This window comes from Erpetoichthys calabaricus, chromosome 6, assembly GCF_900747795.2.
Source record: "Erpetoichthys calabaricus chromosome 6, fErpCal1.3, whole genome shotgun sequence".
In the NCBI taxonomy this organism is placed as follows: Eukaryota; Metazoa; Chordata; class Cladistia; order Polypteriformes; family Polypteridae; genus Erpetoichthys; species Erpetoichthys calabaricus.
This window is the reverse complement of record NC_041399.2, coordinates 58,728,993-58,754,905: the sequence shown is the minus strand read 5'-3', so window position 1 is coordinate 58,754,905 and position 25,913 is coordinate 58,728,993. Positions and strand designations below refer to the sequence as shown.

Sequence of the window (25,913 nt, the reverse complement as noted above, 5' to 3'; positions counted from 1 at the left end):
AGTGAGTCAGTCTGTCTTTGCTCCATTGATGTAAGCAGTTGTATTTTATGAATGAAATAGTGTTCACAGAGACACCACAATAACGTTTTCTGTTTGCTTCTAGTATCTAATAGGTGACTAGGAGATAGCATGACTCTATAGACTTTTGAAAACCGATTATAATGCAAATATACGTACAACCTTCATCTGGTCAAACAATATCACTACATTTTGATGTGAATTGTCCATCAAACCCAAGGTCTTTGACTTGTAAAATAATCACATGGCGGTAATGCACTTGTGTAGACAATTATGACATCATCATATTTCTGGTATTCCTCTCCTGATTCATGTTTTTGGCAACTAGAAGTGCTGAATGAAATATAAAGGTTTTTAACACAGTTATTTCGGTTAACAAAATCTACTTATGGTCATTACACCTATAACAATGCTAATTTTTATACACTGATGTAAAAACTACTTCTAAATCAAAAAGAAATTCTCAGCTGCACTTTAGCCTCATTACCTCTTCACCTTATTGATATGTAACTTTTTTCATTGGTTGTACTTTTTTAACAGGGATCTGTTAAACCCATTCAATGAACAGAGACAAAAATGCCGGCACTCCAAAAAAAGATGTGTTTTTGTTACCTCGAGTTGCATTGTCATTGCTTTTCCCCAGATCTATTTACAAATAAATGCATTCTGCAAACTCTAAGCACCGTTAAGTAACTGTACAATTTTAAAGACATGCATTAAAGATTTGTCCATCTTTTGTGCATTTCATTATCTACCAAAATATGATAATAAAAGGTTACATTTACATTTTGATTACAAATGTCAGATTGCTACATGTGTGCTCTAAACAGAGCCTTTTAATATGTTTAATTATGTCTCAAGTCAGTTGTCTGCCAAAATAAAATAAAAATAAAAGCAGTCTCTTATATCTTGAGATAATAATTAATGAAATGACTCATGCCATGCAAAAATATCACTCTTGTCAGCACATGTGTGTGTGCTATTATTCTCATGTTTTGTAGTCCCAGGTTCACATTTATGTCAATAGTCACATGCTAGTTTCACATGTTGGAGGGAAACCTCCTTCTTCTGACCTTAGATGGATTTCAGGCGTAAACATGTGATTTTCTACTTTGAGTTCACTTTGGTTATTGTCATTTTTATCCTCACCCGCCGTGGGAGAACCACCTTGGGTGCAATTATATCCAGTTGTGTTAGATGAAGAAGGCCCTACGGCTGCCACGTCTTCCACAAGATGTTTCTTCTTATGGTTTTCTTTGGAACAATTCAGTTCAACTTCCTGATCGTTGCTGTGCAAACTAACCTCCCTGTCCTCTGCACTTTTATCTTTTTCTGCACTATTTGCCTCAATGCAACTCTTCATTGCTTTTGAGGGGAAAACAAAAAAGCCTTTCTTTGCACCCTGTGGTGAATCTCTAACAGTTGTTACATCAGAGCTAATGCACAGCCTCTCTCCCTGAGGTGAATTATCTTCCAGTAGGATAGTACTGATATGCTGAGGAGGTGATGCCTGTAAGTCTGCTGTGGTCACCGGTAATGGTCTAGTGGTGCTTGGAGGCGTTGGTGGACCACCACTTGCGCCTTCAACAAAGTTAACTTTTAGACTTCTGTTTTTCATTGGATTGCTTTTAAATGAGCTTCGGATATTTTCAACTTGGCGTAAAAACGCACTGTTGTCTTCAATGCCAGTGGCACTGTTCAGCTCAGTCAGTTCATAAATGTCATTCTTATTGATATAACCTTGTCTGCTCTTTGCATGATTTGATAGTTCAACGTGGGTCATAGAAGGAATTCCTTCCAGTGGTGAAGGAACACCTGCAAACCTTGACTGCAAGAAACCACCAGTCATTAGGGAAAGAGGTGACCTTTCAGTTTCAGTAAAATCAGTTGCACAGCTGGCAAAACTATCTATGCTGGAAATGCTCCGCATGTCAGTTATACCTGTGGCTGTGTGTTCCATTAACAATGGATCTGCTGGGCCTGGAACTGGTTCCATTTCAAGTTCTAATTGTAGTGGCAGTGATTTATTAGTTTTATCTTTGTCTGTAGTGTTTAGGTTAGGACTGGATTGTGTTTTTGTCATTTGGTTATAGATTTCCTCCAACTTTTGAGCATTCAGATGCTGTGGGCTTGCTACAGGGTTTGTCAGACAATCTTTTAACTCAACGTTAACTTCTTCTTGGTATTTAGTGTCAAAGGACTTGTTAGAACTATTGTCAGATAATGTACTCTTGGCTGTGTTCCATTTACTTGGTGAAAGATGGTTGTCTTGGGCTTTATCATTTTTAATGTCTTCATTTTTTTCCACCACAATGTCCATAAGTTCCATGCTGCGTGCAAATGCATCTTTGAGGTTCATTGAAACAATGCTTCCATTTCTCTTTGCTCTTTCCAGTGCTTCTCGCCTCTTAATGGCTTTTTCTTGCCTCTTTTGTTCCTTGTAAAACTCAGAGAAATTGTTTACAATAATTGGAATAGGCAAGGCTATCACTAGCACCCCTGCAATACAACACAGACCACCAACTATTTTTCCCAAAAGTGTTTTGGGGTATATATCACCATAACCTACAGTAGTCATGGTGATTGTGGCCCACCAGAAAGATGCAGGAATGCTGGTGAACTTGGTACCATCTTCATCCTTTTCTGCAAAGAAAACCAGGCTGGAAAATATCATAATTCCCATTGCTAAAAACAAGATTAACAAGCCCAGTTCATTGTAACTTCGCCGAAGTGTGAACCCTAGAGATTGCAATCCTGTAGAATGTCTTGCTAATTTCAGAATTCTCAATATCCTCATGATACGGAATATCTGGACGACACGTCTCACATTCTGGAACTGAAGCACACTCTTGTTAGACTCAGTTAGGAAAATGGTGACATAATATGGCAAAATAGCCAATAAATCTATGACATTTAAGGGGCCTTTGAAGAACTTCCATTTGTTGGGTGATGACAAGAAGCGAAGAAGATACTCCATGGTAAACCATGCAATACAAACTGCTTCAACATGTGCCAGCTGTGGGTTGTCGCTGGCTTGTCCAAACTCATCTGTTTCTTGAAGTTCTGGAAGCGTATTAAGGGACAGTGCAATGGTTGAAAGAACGATAAACAAAATGGATATTATAGCCAAGATCTGCAAAAAAGAGAAATAAAAAGCACATCAGGAACATATAGTAGACTGCAGATCACTTACTGTGAAGAAAGATTATAAGAAATGATCCTCAGGAACAAATAATTGATTCATTACTTTATTTTCACAATAGGTCCACCAACCCATATACTAAACTCTTATACTAAACTAATACAGATTTATTAATCAACCCAAACTGAACATCTTTGACGAGTTGAATGAAAACTTAATGTGTAAAATGTAACTGATGGGGCTCTGGACATTGCTAATGAATGTGCCACTGTGCTTCCTGAAAATGACAAATAATGATAAATTTGATAATTAATCTGTACTGTATATTAAAGTCTCCATATATGACTATTAATTTATCAGACAATATGCTTAAATCTTCTCTATCCAATTCTGGATCATGGGGATCTGGAGACTATCCCTGCAACCCTGGGGTGCTATTCAAGAAACAGAACTGACAGGGTGCCAGTCCATTGCAGTGCCCACCAATGTCCACATCCACACAGGGTCACTTTGGAATGTCCAACCTAACTTAACTAGCATGTCCTTGATGCTGTGACAGGAAAAGTTGAGTGTCTGAAATAAAACTCATGGAGACACAGAAAGAGCATGCATACCCTAGACAAATGACGGCTAGGCATAAAATTAAACACAGGACTCTTGATCCTTGAAACAGAAATACTACCCACAACATCACTCTATTGAATGCTATGAACTCAATGCAAGTCATTTTTTAAAAAGTGAACCTCTAATCTACAAGTTTACTTTACAAAAATTGTTAAAACAAATCATAAAGAAAATGTTTATTTATTTGGACTTAGTGTAGGACTGTATCAGCGTGCATCAGTAAAGGAAAAAAAGGTGAAAGGTTATTTTCACACTGAAAAGGAAAGAAGGTAGAAGACACATTTTGACTGTATAGGCTTCATTAGGTGTACAAATGAAATGGAAAAAGCAGGAACCATATATAGGAGAAGAAGAAAGGAACAACAACATCTACACAAACTTTTTATCTGCAGCTCACTTCACAGTGGAAAGACACATTCCCTACCAGGCACTTTGACCTTTAACAGGAGCTACTGTGTCACTTTTAAGTATGTCACCAATAATATCATTGCATTTGGTCCCTCTGGTAAATTTAATATTTAGCAGTCTAAAAATCTTATTTACTGCATCTCCTGCAGAAAGTGTCCAGTCATCTAGACAGGAGAAAGCCTTGCAGACCGTTTTAGAAAGCACATTCCAGCTGTTAAAAGTAAAGACCTTACAAGGCCTACTGTAGAACATTTCACATCCCTTTATCATAGTCACACTGATATGTTAATTTGTGCTCTTTCATAGGGCTTTAAAGACTATTTTAAAAGAAAAACAAAGCTCATTTCTACACAGGGGTAATATATTTCTTCAAGTCTTAATGACTAACTTTTTAAATCTCTCTCTTAATCTTCTCTAGGGGCAGCCTTTTCTCACCTACTCTCACCTTTTCTCCTTTCATCTGCTCTGGTTTTGTTCCCTTCTCCCCTCCTGCCTACACTATGTGCTTTTTCTATTTCTGTTACACACATGACAAAAGCTATACAACCAAAACATAGTGTCTTTACCTTCTTTTGTTTTAAGCAACTGCATATATATATAAATAAATATATAGTAAGAGATGGTATACATAGACTGGCATCCCAGCCAGGACTGAACAGGAATCCTTTCTTGGTCAGGATGCCAGTATAATGGAAGGACTGGGAAGGACAATTCATTCAAGACAATTTCTTCCCCCCCATACTTTAGGTGGCAGCTTCCTTGGCTCAGGATCCCTGCACGGAATGCCCAAACAGCATTCTGGGAATTGTAGTGCCATAGTACTGTCCTGTTGAATTCTGTAGGGTCCGCCAGGGGAAGTGAAACCTGTAAGTGCTTCCAACAGGCTAAGCCCTGGCACCGGAAGTACTCCTGGGTCCGAGATAAAATGAACCACCTGCCATATCCGGGCGAGTCAGAGCTGGGAGGAAAGAAGGCAACACTCACAGAAGGGAAGTGGACAGAGAGAAAGAGAGAGAAGAGAGACCAAAGAGTAAGTACTGCATTTATATTGTGCCTGTGTTAATTGTCCTCTTAAGAGCTGTGTGGAATAGAAGTCCTGCTTCTAACATGTTGCTGCCATCAAATTCAAAATTAGCTAGCATTTTTCATGAAATAGTAAAAAATCTCACTTTCAACATTTGATCTTTTCTATGTTCTGTTGTGAATAAAATATGGCTTTGTGAGATTTGCAAATCATTGCATTCTGTTTTTATTTACATTTTACAAGGTGTCCCAACTCTTTTGGAATTGGAGTTGTAAATTGTTATTCAAGAAACTATTTAAAATGTAAAATTATTAAAAAACATTTTATTCTACTTTTGAGTTAATAATAGCTAAAGTAATAATTTGTTCATCTTTAGTATTCTTCACTAAAATAAGCAGTTGAGTTTGTCCACAAATATATTATTACATAATGTACATAAATATACACTGATCCTTTCATCTGAAAATGTAACAAGGCTTTTTCTTCCAATGAAAGATACTTTCTGTAAAACAAGATTCTTAGTCACATGGATATAGCATCTGCCATTCTGTTTTAAATTCCTCACTGTTACTGTGTGTCATATAGCACCGTAATCTTCTTGATTAATGATTTAACATGGTTCAAATATATCTGACATTGAAGGTCTTACATACACTAAAATATAAACTGCACTTAAAACAGAAGCCTATGCAACAAATATGACCTGCAATTTTACTGGACTTGTCATTTGTCATTCCACAATTATTAGTAATGCAGTATAGTACCATCCATCCATCCATTTTCCAACCCGCTGAATCCGAACACAGGGTCACGGGGGTCTGCTGGAGCCAATCCCAGCCAACACAGGGCACAAGGCAGGAACCAATCCTGGGCAGGGTGCCAACCCACCGCAGTATAGTACCTTAAACACAAATTAAATAATGAAATTGTTTACTGTTAAAATTGTTTTACTCATTACTTCTCTGTGTTTCAGATAACACTTAAATTTGATAAAGCAGTTCATTTAATAATGTGTGTCAAAAATAGCTATAATAAAAAGAGAGATTATTAAAAAAATTGTTTCATTTCATAAATCTGTATTATTCTAATCTAATCCTATCTGGAGAGAAATGACTTAAGGCAGTAATTTAATTTGCATTGGATGGTAGTCCAATTTAGAAGGTGCACTAACATAGCTACATTCACACAAACTAGAGCAATGTAGTCATTAGAATCTCTGGAGCAAACTGGCACCAAAATGGCTAGTATTTCAACAAAATATCTGAACAGTGTAATGAGGTGCCTTAAGCCTTCACTGATTAAAATATTTCAGAATTTCTATTAAGTATTGAAAACTAATAATGTCTAGGTGTAAAATATACAGTACATATATATATATATATATATATATATATATATATATATATATATATATATATATATATATATCCTAAGTTCTTGTCTATAAGCCGGACTCATGTATTAGCCGGAGACCAAAAATCATACGAATTTTTAAAATAAAATCGTATCATAGATAAGCCGGACTCATGGATAAGCCGAACGTACTATAACCTATAACTAATAGAAGGGAGGGAGGTCAGTGGTCTCACTCGCGCCCATTTAATTTCTTTAAGGGGGGAGAGAGTGTGAGATATTGCCGTCTCTCTCACTCCCCGCATGGCGCGGTTGGAGCGGCCGGAGCGCGTTCTTTCTGCTCTGGGCGTCGCCGAGTCAACACGAGCGCGTAGCGGTCATTTAAATTGTGATTTTATATGTAAACATATTTAAATATATATCGCGGATTTCTGCGGACAATGGGTCTTTTAATTTCTGGTACATGCTTCCTCAGTTGGTTTGCCCAGTTGATTTCATACAAGGGACGCTATTGGCAGATGGCTGAGAAGCTATCCAGCTTACTTTCTCTCTCTCTCTCTCTCTTGCGCTGACGTAGGGGGGTGTGAGCAGGGGGGCTGTGTGCAGCTGCTTCCTGAAAGAAATGCTGCACGGAGCTTCGCATACTTAAAAGCTCAAAGGGCACGTATTGATTTTTTTTATCTGTCTCTCTCTCTCTCTCTCTTCCTCTCTCTTCCTGCTCCTGACAGAGGGGGTGTGAGCTGCCGCCTTCAACAGCTTTGTACCGGCGGTGCTTCGCATACTTAAAAGCCAAAAAACCCTATTGATTTTTTTTTTGACTGCTTGCTTTGCACTCCTTTGAAAAGGAAGATATGTTTGCATTCTTTTAATTGTGAGACAGAACTGTCATCTCTGTCTTGTCATGGAGCACAGTTTAAACTTTTGAAAAAGAGACAAATGTTTGTTTGCAGTGTTTGAATAACGTTCCTGTCTCTCTACAACCTCCTGTGTTTCTGCGCAAATCTGTGACCCAAGCATGACAATATAAAAATAACCATATAAACATATGGTTTCTACTTCGCGGATATTCTTATTTCGCGGGTGGCTCTGGAACGCAACCCCCGCGATGGATGTATAAGCCGGACTTATGTATAAGCCGATATTCTATTTTTTCATTTTCACAACTTTTTTCCTTAGATAAGCCGCGGCTTATTGACAAGAACTTAGGGTATATATTTGCAGTTGGAGATCCACGAAGGGAGAAAAAATGAATCACGTATCATAAAATAGTTTTATTCCTGAGCTTTCAACCCCTATCAGGGGTCTTCATCAGAGGATAATGCTTAGACTTACAAGAATCAAAGGCAATATATAGCAACACATTCAGTGGGGGGGGGGGTGGGTGGAGGTGACTAAGTCAGTATGATCAAGGGGGGGGGGGGGATTGGGGGGGGGTTGTATAGTTTAATTGTAAAGTTTAAGGCCAGTACAAAAAGTGCCAGAGAGTTGGCCGAGTCTTGGCTATCAGATGAAAACGCCCCCCCCTTGATCATACTGACTTAGTCTACTTCCACCCACCCCCCTCACCCCCCCCCCCCCCCCACTGAATGTGTTGCTATACATTGCCTTTGATTCTTGTAAGTCTAAGCATTATCCTCTGATGAAGACCCCTGATAGGGGTTGAAAGCTCAGGAATAAAACTATTTTATGATACGTGATTCGTTTTTTCTCCCTTCGTGGATCTCCAACTGCAAATATGCAAACCGTATCACAGACCTTCTCTTCCATATATATATATATATATATATATATATATATATATACAGTATATATATATATCTATATAAATAAAAATGTAAATGTTCGTTTGTTCAAAATCTTAAATCTCCGAAAGTTCTTCACCGATTGCTTTGAAAGTTTGACACAACGTTGCATTCGAATACGCGCGTGTTTTTATATACCTACTATTATATAGATGTCACACCTGTGACAGGTAAAAACATGCTTTGTTTGAAAAACAGCGCCATCTGTTTGATGTAAAAGCAACACACGCTATACTAAATATTTTACGATTCCATTTCAATGTTTCCGATTTACGATCCATTTACGATTTCCAAATTTCCAATTTTACGATTCCATTTCAATGTTTCCGATTGCATTGTTAAATTGAATTTTCATAGATTTCGATTTATTTTCATTTTGATTTAATTATTTCGTGTGACATTGCGTTGGAATTGAGCTGTGTCATTTACCATAGCGGTCATTTCGTGAGTATAGTTTATTTTTTTCTTTTTTCATCGCACATGGCTGAAGATATTTTCTGTCGAATATGCAAGGAAAATTCAAATATGAACATGGATTTCACAGCAGAAATCTACAAGATAGATAGACAGACAGACAGACAGACAGACAGACAGACAGACAGACAGACAGACAGACAGACAGACAGACAGATAGATAGATAGATAGATAGATAGATAGATAGATAGATAGATAGATAGATAGATAGATAGATAGATACTTTATTAATCCCAATGGGAAATTCACAACAAAGCGTTGATAATGATTGAAGATTTGTGCTTAGAAATCGGGAACAAAGTTGTCAATCAATTGGGAATGCCATCACCGAATTGATCTGCTGCTGCTTCGTTCGATGTAGAATTGCGTCGTGAACAAAATTACAACACGGGTGATCTTTTGTCGTATGTGCAATCAATATTCCTAAGCTAACTCTTGAGCAGAAAGGCATTTACGATCAAATAATGCAAACTGTCAATAACGGGGTTGGAGAAATCTTCTTCTTAGATGCGCCAGGAGGAACTGGTAAAACGTTCCTAATTAGATTGATTCTGGCAGCAATTCGATCCCAAAATGGCATAGCCTTAGCTCTTGCGTCGTCCGGAATAGCTGCGACATTGCTACCAGGTGGAAGAACTGCTCATTCCGCTTTCAAATTGCCATTGAACATGCAATTCATTGAAACTCCCACATGCAACATTTCCAAAGCATCTGGCATGGGAAAAGTATTGCAGAAATGCAAACTTATTGTTTGGGATGAATGCACAAGGGCACACAAAAAATCGCTCGAGGCTCTTGATCGATCATTGCAAGATTTGCGTGGAAACATCAGACCATTTGGGAACGCATTAATATTGCTTGCAGGAGATTTCATGCAAACATTACCTGTAATTCCTCGATCGACACCAGCAGACGAAATAAATGCTTGCCTGAAATACTCTTTGTGGCGACACGTAAAGACGTTAAAATTAACTACAAATATGCGTGTCCAGCTGCAAAACGATCGATCAGCTGAGATATTCTCACATCAATTGCTGGAAATTGGGAACGGAAAGGTGCCGGTTGATCTGACCTCAGGACGAATTTTATTGCCTCATAACTTCTGCAATTTAGTGACGTCAAAAGAAGAATTGGTTGAAAAAGTATTTCCCAATATTCAAACCAATTATAAGAATCACGATTGGCTCAGTGAACAAGATATTCTTGCGGCCAAGAACAAAGACATCTTCAAACTTAACAATATTATTCAGTCTAACATTCAAAGCGAGGCAGTCACATGCAAGTCCGTTGACACTGTGGTGGAAGCAGATGAAGCGGTTAATTATCCAACAGAATTTTTGAATTCACTCGATCTGCCAGGGATGCCACAGCACGTACTGCAATTGAAAATCGCCGTGCCAATTATCATGTTGCGAAATATCAACCAGCCAAAGCTTTGCAATGGCATGCGGCTTGCAGTAAAAAAATTAATGAGCAATGTCGTAGAAGCAACAATCTTGACAGGACCTTTCAAAGGTGAAGATGTCCTCATTCCTCGCATTCCTATGATTCCAACGGATATGCCATTTCAATTTAAGAGATTGCAATTCCCAATTCGATTTGCAATCACCATCAACAAAGCTCAGGGCCAATCTTTAGAATTGTGCGGTTTAGATCTAGACACGGATTGCTTCTCACATGGACAATTATATGTTGTGTGTTCTAGAGTCGGCAAACCAGACAATCTCTATATCTGCACAGACAATGGAACAACAAAAAATATTGTATACCCACAAGCATTGTGAAATTAAACATATTAGAAACGTGCGCTTTCTCTTTTCTTTGTTTTCCATTTAACCAGACAGAGCCACAGCAACGTGTGGCCGGGTACAGCTAGTATATATATATATAAATATAATGTATAGTCCATCCTATGACAGGTCCTTGTCAAAAAGAGCTGCTGCCCTCAATATCACCCCAAATAAACTACTTTCAGACCAAAACACGTTGTAATTAAGCCAATAGCATACTCAATTAAAGGATTGTTCCTGTCATAAGGTCTAGCACAAACTGTTTTGTGGCAGCTGCCTGCTCATCCATTACACAACTGTAAATGGTGTACTAAATCAAGAATAAATGAATAACTAAGGTGGCCATGTTTATATCTGTATGAAACAGCTGGTAAAGGTGAACTGGCAGTTAACAAAGATTGCTGGGGAAGAGAAAGAAAGCTGGATTCTGTAGGCAGAACCTATTTTAGAAAAGGACGAAAGCTCATTCAAGTAACCTCTTTGTAAGGACATGTTCTCAGCTGGGACACAAAAGATGGATATTGTGGAGGTGAGGGGCCAGATGCTTTTGTGCCAAGGAAACCGCATAGCCAAGTTACATACCAGAGTGTTTTTGTGAAAAATCTTAATGCGGGACTCATTCATAACACCAGTCTTGAATATAATAAAAGGGCTGTACCACAGTGGTTACTAAGAGGCTCAGTTTTTGTTAAAATATAATTCTGAAGTTATCCAAAAAAAGATTTATTCATATTAAACTAGTTTGAAATATATTAAACATAATCTACTTAGTCTTATTCAATATCAACTGATCATTAGGTGTAAGGAGAACTAACACAATTAAAATGGATATCTTCCCTTAATTCACTAACCTTTTTTAGCAAAATATTCATATTTATATACAGTAAATCAGTGTTTTTGTAGGATCACTTATCATGAATAAGGAGTAACTGTAGCTGAAACAAAATGTGAATTTAAAGACTTAGGGCAGAGAAAAGTCAATCTTTCTTTGTTTTTTTTTTTACTTTTTGGACAACAAATGACTGCATATGTGTGTGTTGGTGTGTGACATCCTGAGTGTTTATCCAGTTGATTTTCTTCTTTTTTTTTGTTCTACCTTGGTTTCTTCCTTTGGATTGAAGTTGGTTAATTGTGTGGTGTTGCCTGCATAAGATGATGGATGTGGTTGCATTAATTGATGTGTGACATTAACAAGGTTACTTCTTTGTGTATTGGGGTGGAGTGATGGTTCTGAGGCTAGGGATCTACACTGGCAATCGTAAGGTTGCCAGTTCGAATCCCATAAATGCCAAAAGTGACTCTACTTCGTTAGGCCCTTAACCTGCAATTGCTCCATCCTGAGTATGATGTTAATCTGCATCCAGCCCTGCAAGTAGGCCCACCAACCTGCAAGGAAGCAGGAAAAAAACTGGGGGTTGGTGGAAGAATTGGCACTCCAGCCATCATAAAAAACCTCACACTGGTTCCTTTCCATCTGAACTAGTGTGGTACTGAGGTGTCGCCTCGAGTCCTAATCTGGGATCCTGAGTTGGTTTGTATAGTATGCATAGTATGCTTGCCCATTGCTTTTGCCATGTAGGGGCTTTGTGATTTGCTGAATTGTTCTGGATAGCAATTGTAAAGGCCAGGGACGCACCTGCCACTCCAACCCATCACAAACAGGCACCGACACCAGTTCACTCCAAAACAAAGTATTTTATTCACGGAAAGGCACCAAACCCAGAGCAGTCTCCAAGGGCTGATGGCAACAGTTACAAGCACAGTAAATTCTGCCTCTTTCCTCCAGAGCCTTTCAGCCTCCTTCCTTCTCCACAAGCATACTTGACAAGCGTTGATCTCCGACTCTGGCTCTCCTCTGTGAGGCAGCTGTCTCCGTTTTAAGCAATTCAACGTTTTTGCGAAACGTGGCTAACTACTACCATCCCATATGCTAATGTGGAGCTACCCAGGTTTAGCACAGTTAGAGTGGACAGAGATGCAAATACCAGTGGGAAGCAGAAAGGAGGAGGTCTCGCTCTCTATGTCAACACAAAGTGGTGTAACTCTGGACATGTAAACGTCAAAGTCTCCACTTGCTGCAGGGACATCGAACTGTTGGCCGTAAGTCTGCGTCTCTATTACTTACCCAGAGAGTTTGGACACGTCATTGTTATTATTGTATACATCCCTCCTCGGGTGGACGTGGAGATAACGGGTGACATCATACATTCCACTGTTGCTAAGTTACAAACACAGCACCCTGAGGCGCTTGTGCTAATTGCTGGAGATTTTAACCATGTGACGATGGACAAAACATTACCTGCCTTCTCCCAGTATGTGGATTGTAACACTTGGGGAAATAAGACTATTGACTTACTGTATGCAAACGTTAAAGACGCATACAGCGCCACCCTGCTGCCTGCGCTTGGGAAAGCAGAACATAACCTGGTCCTGCTTCAGCCTCACTACAAACCAAGAGTGAGGGAGCTACCTACAACCACACGCTCATTCAGGAAGTGGTCCCCTGAGGCAGAGCAGGCTCTGAGAGACTGCTTTGGAACTACGGACTGGGATATCCTGCAGGGATCACATAGTGAGAACATTGAGGAGGTTATTGACTGCACTACTGACTACATCAACTTCTGTATGGACATTGTAGTTCCAGTAAGAACAGTACGCTACTATGCTAACAACAAGCCATGGATTACAAGTGACATCAAGGGCCTTTTGAACCAGAAGAAAAGGGCTTTAAAAGGTGGTGATCAGCATGAGCTCAAGCGCGTGCAGAAGGAACTCCGAGTCCAGCTCAGGGCAGCGAAGGAGCAGTACAGGAGAAAGCTGGAGCAGAAGTTGCAGAATAACAGCATGAAGGAAGTGTGGGATGGGATGAAGCTCATCACTGGCTGCAGCTCGATGCGGGGTGCCACCATCCAGAGAGACGTGAAGGGAGCAAACGAAATTAACAACTTCTTTAACAGGTTTGACCACCCTAACCCACTCTCACTCTCACCTCAGAGTACTGCACCCTCCACCCATCCTTCTGCTGATACCAGCATAGCAGAGACATCCCCACCCACAATTACAGCAGCGCAAGTGATTAGAGAGCTGAGAAAACTTTGTGCCAGCAAAGCAGCGGGTCCAGATGGAGTATCGCCACGACTGCTGAAGATCTGTGCGCTGGAGTTGAGGAGTCCTCTACAGCGCATCTTCAACCTGAGCCTGGAACAGGGGAGAGTCCCGAGGCTTTGGAAAACATCTTGTATCACCCTAGTCCCAAAGGTATCACGTCCTAGTGAGCTGAATGACTTCCAGCCTGTCGCTCTGACGTCACATGTGATGAAGACCATGGAGAGGCTGCAGCTTCACCACCTGAGGCCACAGGTCCAACACGACCCTCTGCAGTTCGCATACCAAGAGAAGGTGGGAGCAGAGGATGCCATCATCTATATGCTACACCGATCCCTCTCCCACTTCGACAGAGGCAGTGGTGCTGTAAGAATTATGTTTCTGGACTTTTCTAGCTCCTTCAACACCATCCAACCTCTGCTCCTTAGGGACAAGCTGACAGAGATGGGAGTAGATTCATACCTGGTGGCATGGATCATGGACTATCTTACAAAGAGACCTCAGTATGTGCATCTGAAATTGTGGTCACTGCTCTCTGCACTTCTTTGATGCAAATAGAGGGTGGAGTGGCCATGTTTACTCCTTGAAAACAACAAATGAAACTGATGAATCAATGTCTGAACTTTACTACTGTGACCACAGACACACCATGTATCTACAGCCAACACAAACAAAATTATCACAAAAGCACATATAATTATTGACTTACACTCATATCTATTAACAAATGTGCTCATCCCTTATTATACTATGCAGGAAAGCATAGAGGGTTTTATAAGGAAAACAGGACATAGGGCAAGGTCAAAAGACAGAAATGTGTTGAATACTAGAAGTTCAAGAATTACGGCAGCCAAAATCAAAACATGAGTCAAACATATCAAAACAAAGGTCTTAGCCAGCAGATTCTTAATAAAAAAGAAAAGCAAGTATTTCATTTTATTTCTTAGAATCACTGAACTTGGAGATGGATATGACATTATGGTAAACTTTTACCATAACAACAACAGATTCTCAAAAATATCAACAGACACATTTCTGTAGTACTAGGGTGTTGTACCGTGTTAGCCATTATGAATGTAGAGAAAAGCCAAGCAAAATGACACCTTTTATTGGCTAACTAAAAAGATTACAATATGCAAGCTTTTGAGGCAACTTTCGAGATACATCTTGCCTGAAGAAGGTGCCTGAGTTGCCTCGAAAGCTTGCATATTGTAATCTTTTTAGTTAGCCAATAAAAGGTGTCATTTTGCTTGCCGTTTCTCAACAGACACATTTCAAAATATTTCATAACAAATAAACTAAACACTAATGAAAAAACTAATGTCATCATGGAATTCCCAGGGGTAGGAAACCTCCGAATCAACTGTAAATTTGTACCCAAATGGCCAGGGGAAGTTGGAAAAAATTAAGACAAAATATTCAATATCATATACTATGATTTAAAGCACTTTGTTGTCTTTTAAAAATTTTATTACCGGAGTGGTGGCTCTGTGGCCAAAGGATCTGGGCTGGTAACTTGAATGTTGCCATGTCGAATCCTGGCAGTGACAGAAGGAATTCTACTCCTTTGGGCCCTTGAGCAGGGCCCTTAAACTTTTAATGCTACATGGGTGATGTTCAAATAGCTGACCCTGTGTTCTAACCCCAAAAACTCTCTGGAGAGTAATTTGGGGTATGCAAAAACTCATAAATTCTTAATACAAGAAATTGTTAAAAATCACTTAAGCAAATGAACAAACAAATGAATAAACCTTTAGATGGACTACAATGTCATGTAAGTATCTGATTGCTCAACCCTGAAACTAGAAAGTTTTTTTCAAAGAATGTAGAACAATTTCCTTAATATTACAACATTACTTTTAAATGATAACTTATGCTCTATCAAGTTGTCCTCCTGTTTCAGATTATCCTTTGGTAAAATGTGGTGTGATCTACAAACATTCTTTAAATGTCCTTTATGTACATTTGCATACTTATTTTGCACAACTGTAGGATGAGTCAAGATGTACTTTTAATTAGGCTGACTTAGGCAAGGCTGCAGCTGTAATTGAAGGGCTAAAATTGGCCGCTGGGTCAGTTTTGTGTAATGCAGTATCGCAACCCAAAAGAGGCAAAAGTATTAGTCCAGTTTGTTATTGTCACTTATTTTTTCCTCTAAAAGAAGTTAATAAAAATAATTAATAATTCTCTCCCACCTCATTTGCACAAATGTTTTATAACAAGCTTAGTATTCTTAGTTTTAGACAAATAAAGAGTTGATATTCATCTGATTATGATGATAAAACTGTGTATATGATTGAAGGATGATTGACCTATCCTTCTTTGTAATTGAACTGTTAAAAAGAACTCAGTCTATATTTATACCCTTGAACCAATTGTGTTCTGCAAGGACAAGCAAACTCCTGATGAGATATCAATTGATATTTATGAGATAAAGGCAGCTTGTAACCTCAAGCGCTGACCATAAAAGACTATTAGCCTTACCATGACCTTGAAAACCAAAAGACTGATGCAGTGTTTTTAAATGTTGCTACAATGCAATTCATTAAAGATTTGCAGTTATGTAAATATTGCTAGTGCACCAGTGGGCTTTAATTAAAGAGAGAGACCCAAAAAAAAAAAAGAAGAATTTCAAAAAGGCTGAACAAGCTTCAGTCTTACAATAATTGCATTTTCAATTACATTCATAGTATCTTGTTAATGTATCCTTGCAATGACATCTAAAAGGAAGAGTGGTCCATAGTTATGCTAATCAGAGATAAATCTGAATGATTTTCCCATAGAGGGTACTTTCCAGACTTTAAACCTCATGCTGTCATTTAAACATACTCTGGTCCAATGTTTTGTCCTTGAAAATGTTTGAAATAATTTAGTGTATAATTACTTTTTACACATTTTTAAGGCAAAACATTTCCAAAAATGTTGATAACGTTTCAAAATAAATGTAAATCAGGTCATTTGATAATTTAATTTTTCAGTGAAAAAAATAGAGGTCATCAGAAATACTCTGGTACTCTCTAGAGTCTTTTAATAATACTACTAAACGTGCATCTTTCTTTCTTTCTTTCTTTCTTTCTTTCTTTCTTTCTTTCTTTCTTTCTTTCTTTCTTTCTTTCTTTCTTTCTTTCTTTCTTTCTTTCTTTCTGATAAAAACAATAAGTAGCTGCATTCAATCAGTGACAGAGGGCACTGCAGTCTTAGAAATGTGCAGAGATACTGCAATGAAGACTACACTAACTCTTGCTAATGGTTATGACAGAAGACCACCTACTAAAATCCTGTTAGTGCCCTAAAATGGATATTCAAAAAAATTAGAGGTTATTGGGTGACTGTCCTTTCAAAAAGCAATGAGTGGCAGGGGAGCAATTTGAAGGGTGCCTAACAAATGGGCAACACCTGCTTGGAAACTTGTCCATTCTTCTATGAATCCATGACCCTTCCCTGTCATGTGGAATGTATCTGTCAGATCCTATGGTGAGAGTTTCTCAAAGGTCTATTTAGAATAGGAAGTATGGCATCTTAGGTAAAGTAACTAAGCTGTGAAGTTATTTAGGATGTGACAGAAAGAATCTCTGACAGAGTGCATTTTTGATGGTGAATCAAAGATGTCCTCATAGATATATCAGACTGGAACAGCAGACTGGAAATATTATAGATAGTCCATAAGTGTCTGCAGGGTCTTTATTCTTTAAATAAAATATTTTATATGTAGTACATGGCTGTAGGGTCTTCACTGTATATTTCATAAGTAGTAGATTCCATACATTTCAGAACATATAAAATCAAATGCAAAATTTCTACATACTGTAATATGTGTGGTAACATTTTGTGAAATCTGCCATTAACACCCCCTTCCAGCCATCCACAATTTTCCAGAATGGATATTACAAAATTGACGCTCTTCTTTTTAGCCTATGTTTATTGAACCAGGCACGTTAAAAATAAAGCAAACAAGTTTTAAAGTAGGCCACCATTCTTAAACCCGAGATAAACATATGGCTTCCATCGATTTCAGCATAAAGGCTTTCAGCTTGGGTAGCACATGAGCAATTCCACAAATAAAATAATTAAGCAGTGTTCTAGGAAGCAGGAATTAACAGAATATTTTATACTTGGAAGCATACTATCACATAACTGTGGAAATGTCTGTCACAAAACTGTTTTACATATGCATTACAGTTTGACACAAACAGATGATGATCATAAATGAGTTTTCTAGTAATTAAGTCAAAATGTTGTTTCAGCAATAACTAACATTTCTTGGTACAACTTCCTCAATTGGGGCATGTTTGTACTGAAAATAGAAGTGATCTTCATTGAAGAAGAATGAGTTTTCAAATAGAATGAAGATAATTTGTAGTTATGCAGTGTGAGTGGGAGGTGGACTTTCAGTACATGGAATAAAAGAAAAAGTAGATATGACCTACAGTATGAGGATCAATGTAGAGTGTTATTTGCTGCATTCATTTCCCATTATTTATCCACTGCGTGAACCCACTTACCCAGAAATAGGTATGGTGAACTGGAAGATATTCTAGGAACATCACTCACAAAGTAGAACCCATTCTTACACATAACACTTTCTACCATAGCACAAAGTCTTCTACTTACCTGCACTCACTCAAAATAGACCAGTTTAAACTGACCAATAAACCTAACATCACGGCAAATCTGAATTTAATTGCCATTTTGCTGGAATGTGGTATGATATAAACGGTTTCCAAATTTAAAAAAAATCCAAACTCTAGTATGTGCCAAACTAATATAAAATGGCTTTATAGTGACAGAGCAGCTGACAGATACCACCCACCATCACACACGCAGTTGTATTTTGATGCCTGCCTCTTGATGGCGTGTGTTGACAATTTTTTTTAGCAATGAATGTGGAGAGTGACTTTGTATGGAAGTAAGAATACTGTATGCTTCTTGTGGGTTACCATGTCCTCATACTCCATACTCCATACTCAGTCATACTCTGCTATTCTTCCATTTACAGCTAACAGAATTCATCCTCCATTATGGGAGCTCCAAGTATTAACACTGCCAGCAACGTATGGGAGAGTAAAAGCCATTAGCTATACTAGCTAACAAAGTTCTGCTAAGTCCCTAACACTACCAGTCATCAGCTACAAAAATGTTGCTTCTTTTGATTGATGATAGGTAAAATGTAGCTACCATAAGGTTTTACCTAACCATTTTTTCAATCTCATATTCTACGGCGCTTCTGCAAAGTTTAAGTGAACAACCTGACTTGCCCTATCATTGTAGAAGAACAAAAGTACTTTAATTGACAAAAAAAAAAAAAACACAAATTATTAATCTGGGATAACTGAAATACAACAATTAAGACTTTTTTTGCATTATATTGTGCATAAACATTTTAAGAGCTTCAAGAATAAGTAAGCTTCAAAAATCTTTTTTTGCTTTTTACCTTTAAATTCATCTCGATCCTATGATAGATGCTGCTATTTCACTGGTTCCACTAGAGGGCATGTTTGAGTTCCAGCCCTTAGCTGTTGCACAGGCAGAACGAGACTGGGAAAGATAATGGCCACCTTGAACACAAAAGACTTACGCAGGCAAGCATACTGCACTCTGCTTATTCTATTCAGTTATACTTGTCAAATGATGAAACATTAACTAGGTATACAATAAGGGAAAAATAATCACACTTTATGCTAAACTTGTAATTACACTTCAATGAAAGTGTACACTACCCAAGGAGTTATAAAGATCTTATAAATCAGTGCTAGAAAACCACTTCAAAAATGAGAGGAAAAAACGTACGCACTTTTTGGTAATAGATTAACAAGATACCACTAAATTGGGAAGCATATAAAGGTTTTCATTGCTTTACATTTTTAGAATTTATTCAACTAAGATCGTTGATAAGGATGTCACTAAGCAAATGGGGCATATGGGAGGTTTGTTGAAATGGCAAAAGAATTCATATATTCGTCTGCCTCTTCCACAGTGGTGGAGTCATTGATCCAGAAGAAGATCCTTGGTTAACTCTGCCAATCTGCCTGCCCTGTGGCACTCCCAACTGCATCTGCCTTTAAAAGGAAGACCCACTAACCCCATTCACCAAAACCCACCATCAGTCCCAAGACCTGTCTGTTATGATCATGAAAAGAAGAGAACTCAAGATACCACTTTTGTGTCTTTGGCAACACCAATAGTGTTTATCACACTTTATAAATGTAGTGAGAAGTCAAGAATTACATGTTGCCTGAACAAGGTGCCTGAGTTGCCTCGAAAGCTTGCATATTGTAATCTTTTTAGTTAGCCAATAAAAGGTGTCATTTTGCTTGACTTCTCACTACATTCATAATGGCTAACATGGTACAACACCCTAGTACTTCACACTTTATAATTAATATGTTTGCTTGCACTTAATGGGGGCTTTTCCATTCAGGACCCAATTCCAGATTTTTGTGCTTTAATTTTACACTGTGTATACTTTATATGTGAAGCAAACAGAAATGGAGGAAGGTAAATCTTAAGGAATATCTAAAGTGTAACTTTACTGTTTCTAATCTCCCAATAATTTAATATTTCCATTTTTGCATTAAGTCAGTCATATGACGCTGCAGGTTAAAAAGATCTTCCGCTATTTACCATTGAAGCTAAATTTATACCAGCCTAAAAAAACTGCATGTATTTGGAAGTATTTATTAAGTAGTGTACATTTTTAAAAGATATAGTACAACCTTCAATACCAGTAATTGAAATTTACATTGTGGCTATATATTCTGTACAACTTCATTCTTACACAACAAAAAATTAAGGGACAACTAAAATCTTTATAGTTTTTTTCTGTACGGAAGTAAATAGTTCATCACAGAAGAAGCAACCCCAGCACAAAGTTATCTACGTAAAAACATACTGTACAGTGTGCCCTTGATGTAACCTATGCAAATTTCTTTTTGTACTATTTCTTAGGAGTAAACCTAAGCTGACTGACATTGATTGACTATATTATTTGCATTTGAAAGCACCATGACCATTCATTTCTTTTTATTTAAAGCACAAGCTGTACCAAATATACAAGAGAAAAAAAAATGCTCATTATAGTTTAAAAATAAAGCGACCTGTAACGGATGCAAGGATATCATCTGAAGGGATGAGGTCTGAACTTCTGTTAATTAGTGTATCAAAGTCTGCACTTTTCTGTATAATTTTGACGTTTTTTTTAACTGAAGTTTATTCTGTTTTATTACTCTGCTGCTTGTAAAATTTAATTTAAAGAGGTATCTCATCTTAAGTAGTATCATAATCAATTAACTATACTAACAATACAATACAATATCCAAAAACAGGTATACTAATGTGTGCTTGCTGAACTTCACTTCAAGTTATTATAGATTATAACTTCCACCTTATTTCAGGCACAAAACTGTAAACACGGTGATACAAGTTAGTGGTAAAAGTGTACAGGTCTACTATTATCAAACAATGTACCTTTCATTTGGGTGAAATAATAAAATGATACTTTTGTTTCTGTAATAGTGTTAGCAAGTATTACTAAGCCTTTTTATGTTTTTTTTTCTTTTTCCTAAAAAATCTTGTTTTAGACATTAGAACCATTAATTTGTAAGACCCTGGCAGAGAGATTACATGTCTTCCCTGCAACAGCCTGCATTCAGCATCATTAACATGCCACCTGTTATGTACGGTATGTGGGCTTTGGGGTCCAAATTATTTGAGCTTCTCTTTACAATATTGTGATCTTATTTTTGAAAACAACTGGAATGGTTGTGTGTCATTTTTGGGCATTCTGTAAAATATTATTTGGGTTTAAATGCTGGTTCTGGCATTGTGTGAGGAGTTTGAACATTCTATTTAAATCTGGGTACCTTCTAATCTGGGAACAGTAGCTTTCCCCCCACATTAAAATGATGTGTAATCATTTTTTACTTTAAATTGGCCTTGATTGATTCAGTATGTGTTTGTTTTTCAGTATACCCTGAGACAGAAGAGCGTCCAGCTTGTTTATTGCTTTGTTCCATATGTTGCCTGGATAGACTACACACACCCCAAATTTGAATTTGATTTGGTTTGACTTATTTTGAATTCCTAATTGGATCTTTGCATTTATGTTCACCCTTGCTTTCCTTTCACCTTCTCTCTTTTATCTCCAGTTTACTGCATTTTAAACTACTACCTCATTAGTTGCATTCTTAGTTAAGGACTTATTGTTCTTTGACCTGCACTCTCACATTTTATACAATGTGTGCTGTGATTAGTGCCCCATTTACAACACATTCATATTAAACTGCTTTGCAATTTAAATCTGAAAATGTAGCTTTTTTTGGCTTTTTTTTTGCAAAATGTGAATGCCTCATCTCATCTCAACTGCTATAATTAGAACATTAGAATGTTAGAACAATCTAGACACGAACAGGCCATTCAGCCCACCAAAGCTCGCCAATCCTATCCACTTAATTCTTTTAAAATAACATCAAGTCTAGTTTTGAAAGTGAAAGGCAAATTCTATACATCATTATAAATACCTTTCATCTATTTTTCAAAAAAGCTATTTTATATTACAAAATGACTAGATTCTACACTTATTCCAGCAGCATCAATGGAAGTTCAGTTTGTCTACAGAGTGGACTCATACAGAGCCACATTAAAGCAGCCAATCAACCTTTTTGGTACATGTTTTGTGTGTTAAACAAAAACCAAAACACCCAGAGAAAACGAAGGCTGGCACAGAGAGAAAATCTATCGTTTCTTTCACAATTAAATTCTGTACAGGCTGCTGCCTGTGTGTATGCAACAAAAGCTAGGATCAGGAAATGAAAAGTATGCAACTTTTTGGCCTACAACAAACATGTAGTCAAAAGTACAGGCAGAGTGGTGATAATCAAAGATCAATTTGCCAGTTAAAATTCCCGAGAATGTGACTAATTTTTAAACTAATATACTAAGAGGAAGTAAAAACCAAACTAATTTTTAGACAAACCCTAACCAAAAAAAAATAAAAACAAAACAGAACAACATGCAAGTTAGTTTATGGAATCCATAAACCTGAATACAAAATACACGTTTTTTTGGTTCATATGAATCTATCTCATCATGTGAACAAAGAACACATGTTGTTGCACCCTTAAACATACATTGTCAAAAAAATATGTCAGTGAGTTGAAGTTATGTTCAATTTTGGTATTGTAAATTTTCTTGACATTTATGTTGTGCTTTTTGGGTATTTTCTAGATTATTTATGGTGGCAGTGCATATTGTGCCTTCCCAGTTTTTACGAAGTAGTAGTATTATGGTTACTATTTTTGTTTATTTTTTCCGGATACAGCTATGCGAATATGTTGTATAGCCAACTAGAACTTTTGAATATTGGCTCCCTTTGCTGTGAAATGCAGCACTGGACAATGTTCAGCTGCCTCTGAAGATAGCCAGGTCTAGTGAGTCAGCTCTAAGGCCAGGAAGGCAGCAGTGTTGAGATCATAAACAAAGGAGAGGGAAGCATGGAGATATTCGGGTAAGGCTTCGGCAAACCCCCCACCATCTATCTCTGCCGAGCATTTTTCTCACCAATGTCTGGTCTCTAGTGAATAAGCTAGATGAACTATGACTACAGATCACCTCACACTCACATATTAAGGACTGCAACATCATAATTTTCACCGAAACATGGTTAAAGGACTGTATCCTGGACATCGCTATTGAACTGGAGAGGCACACTGTCTCCTGAGCCAAAAGAACAATAGAGAATACCGGTAAGATCAAAGGTGGAGTTCTGTGCATGTACAGTATGTGAACGATGTGCTTGGTGTGAGGACACTGTTGTAAAGGAAAACCATCGCTCTGATGATCTGGAATATCTGATGATTAGGTATAGACATTTTTACCTACCCTGAGAATTCATATCCATTATCATCACTGCTGAGTATGTATCACCGGATGCCAGCGCTAAGCTTGCAATGAAAGAACTGCATGCTACTGTTAGCTGACAACAAACAGCACATCCAGATGGGACTTTCATTACAGCACATCCAAGGCCAACTTGAAAAAGGGCATCAGGAGAACCAAACAGAAATACAAACAACAAACTGAGGATCGTTTAAAAAACTCTGACCCCAGATGTATGTGGCAAGGCACCCAGACCATCACAGAATACAGGAAGGTAAATAAAACTCCAACATCAAGTGATGTCTCCCTTCCTGATGAGCTAAACAACTTTTATGCTTGTTTTGATCGATAGAATAAAACACTTGTAACCAAAACTGCTCCTCCCTCAGGCAATCAGCCTCTCAGACTTACTACCACCACTGTAAAATCTGAACTGAGCAAAATGAATGCATTCAAGGCTGCTGGTCTAGATGGCATACCTAGGTGTGTGCTTAAGGCCTGTACTGGGCAACTGTCTGAGGTCTACAGTACCATATTCAATCTGTCTTTGGCCCAGGCGGTTGTCCCTGCATAGATAGATAGATAGATAGATGGATGGATGGATGGATGGATGGATGGATGGATGGATGGATGGATGGATGGATGGATGGATGGATAGATAGATAGATAGATAGATAGATAGATAGATAGATAGATAGATAGATAGATAGATAGATAGATAGATAGATAGATAGATAGATAGATACTTTATTAATCCCAATGGGAAATTCACATTCTCCAGCAGCAGCATACTGATACAATAAATAATATTAAATTAAAGATTGATAATAATGCAGGTGAAAAACAGACAATAACTTTGTATAATGTTAAATGTTAATGTTTACCCCCCCCGGGTGGAATTGAAGAGTCGCGCAATTATTCTGTTGCCTAAACTATCCTATCCAGGGAGCCTGAATGACTATTGCCCTGTTGCACTCACCCCCATCATCACCAACTACTTTGAGAGACTGGTTCTGGCCCAACTCAAATCCAGCGTACCTCCCACACAAGATCTCTACCAGTTTGCCTATGGTCCAAATAGGTCAATGGAGAATGTCATATCCTTGGCTCTTCATTCTACCCTGTCACACTTGGATAACAACAACTCCTACATCAGAATGTTATTTGTTGATATTAGCTCTGCATTTAACACCATCATCCCATCCAATCTAGTAACTTAACTCAGCAACCTTGGCATTAGCACCTCTCTTTGCAATTGAACACTAGACTTACAACCAAACATCCTCTACCCTGATCCTGAATACTGGCATTCCACAGGGCTGTGTACTCAGCCCACTCCTCTACTCCCTCTTCACCCATGACTGTGTCCCTTTATTTGGCTCCAGCTCCATCATAAATCAGTCTACGAATCAGCCTAAAGAGAGGAGGTTCAGCACCTAGCAACATAACATTGCCCTCAACACGAATAAAACTAAAGAGCTCATTATGGATTACCGGAAAACTAATGGCAGCAGACACACTCCCATCCATATAAATGTGGCTGAGGTGGACTGTGTTTCCAGCTTCAAATTCCTGGGCGTCCACATCTCTGAGGACCTTTCTTGGACAATAAACACTTCCAGTCTGGTTAAAAAAGCGCAACAATGACTTTACTTTCTGTGGAGGCTAAAGAAAGCCTGACTGTCTCCTCAGATTCTGTTGAACTTTTACCGCTGCACTGTTGACAGCATATTGGCAAACTGCATTACAGTGTGGTATGGCAACTGCTCTGTAGCTGACAGGAAGGCCCTGCAACAGGTGGTGAAAACTACCCAACACATCATTGGTATCCTGCTGCCAACTATTGTTAACCTGCAGCATACATGGTGTCTGCGACAGGCTCGCAGCGTCATCAAGAATGCCTCACAACCCAGCCATGGACTGTTTACCCTCCTCCCATTACGGAGGCCCTACAGGAGGCTTCAGTCCCGCACCATCAGGCTCAGGAACAGTTTCTTTCATAACACCATCACAATTCTGAACTCTCAACCCTTAACACTCAATAGCTGACCTTTCTAAATATCAGTAACTTCTGACTGTACTCTATGTATACGTTCACCTGTTTACAGATATCTATTCTTTATATAAAATATTTCATATATCTATATTTATTCATATCTATATACTCTTTCTTTTATATACTACTAGCTATAAATTCATATATCATATTGTTATATATTCTAATTTGTATGCTGTCTTATGGCACCATACTGTTTATTATGCTTTAATGTACAATTTGCACCCAATGTCTATTGCACCT

The 25,913-nt window shown here is 38.1% G+C and overlaps 1 protein-coding gene across 1 annotated transcript in view; it reads right to left on the bottom strand.

Annotated features, from left to right (window-relative positions):
- Nucleotides 1-233: 233 nt before the first annotated feature.
- The window catches only part of kcnb2b (potassium voltage-gated channel subfamily B member 2b), a 222,967-nt gene continuing 197,287 nt past the window's right edge, over nucleotides 234-25,913 (bottom strand). The window contains 1 exon segment of the mRNA XM_028803623.2: nucleotides 234-3,151. Within this exon segment, the coding sequence (XP_028659456.2) occupies nucleotides 1,046-3,151 (2,106 nt within the window). The 3' untranslated portion in view covers nucleotides 234-1,045.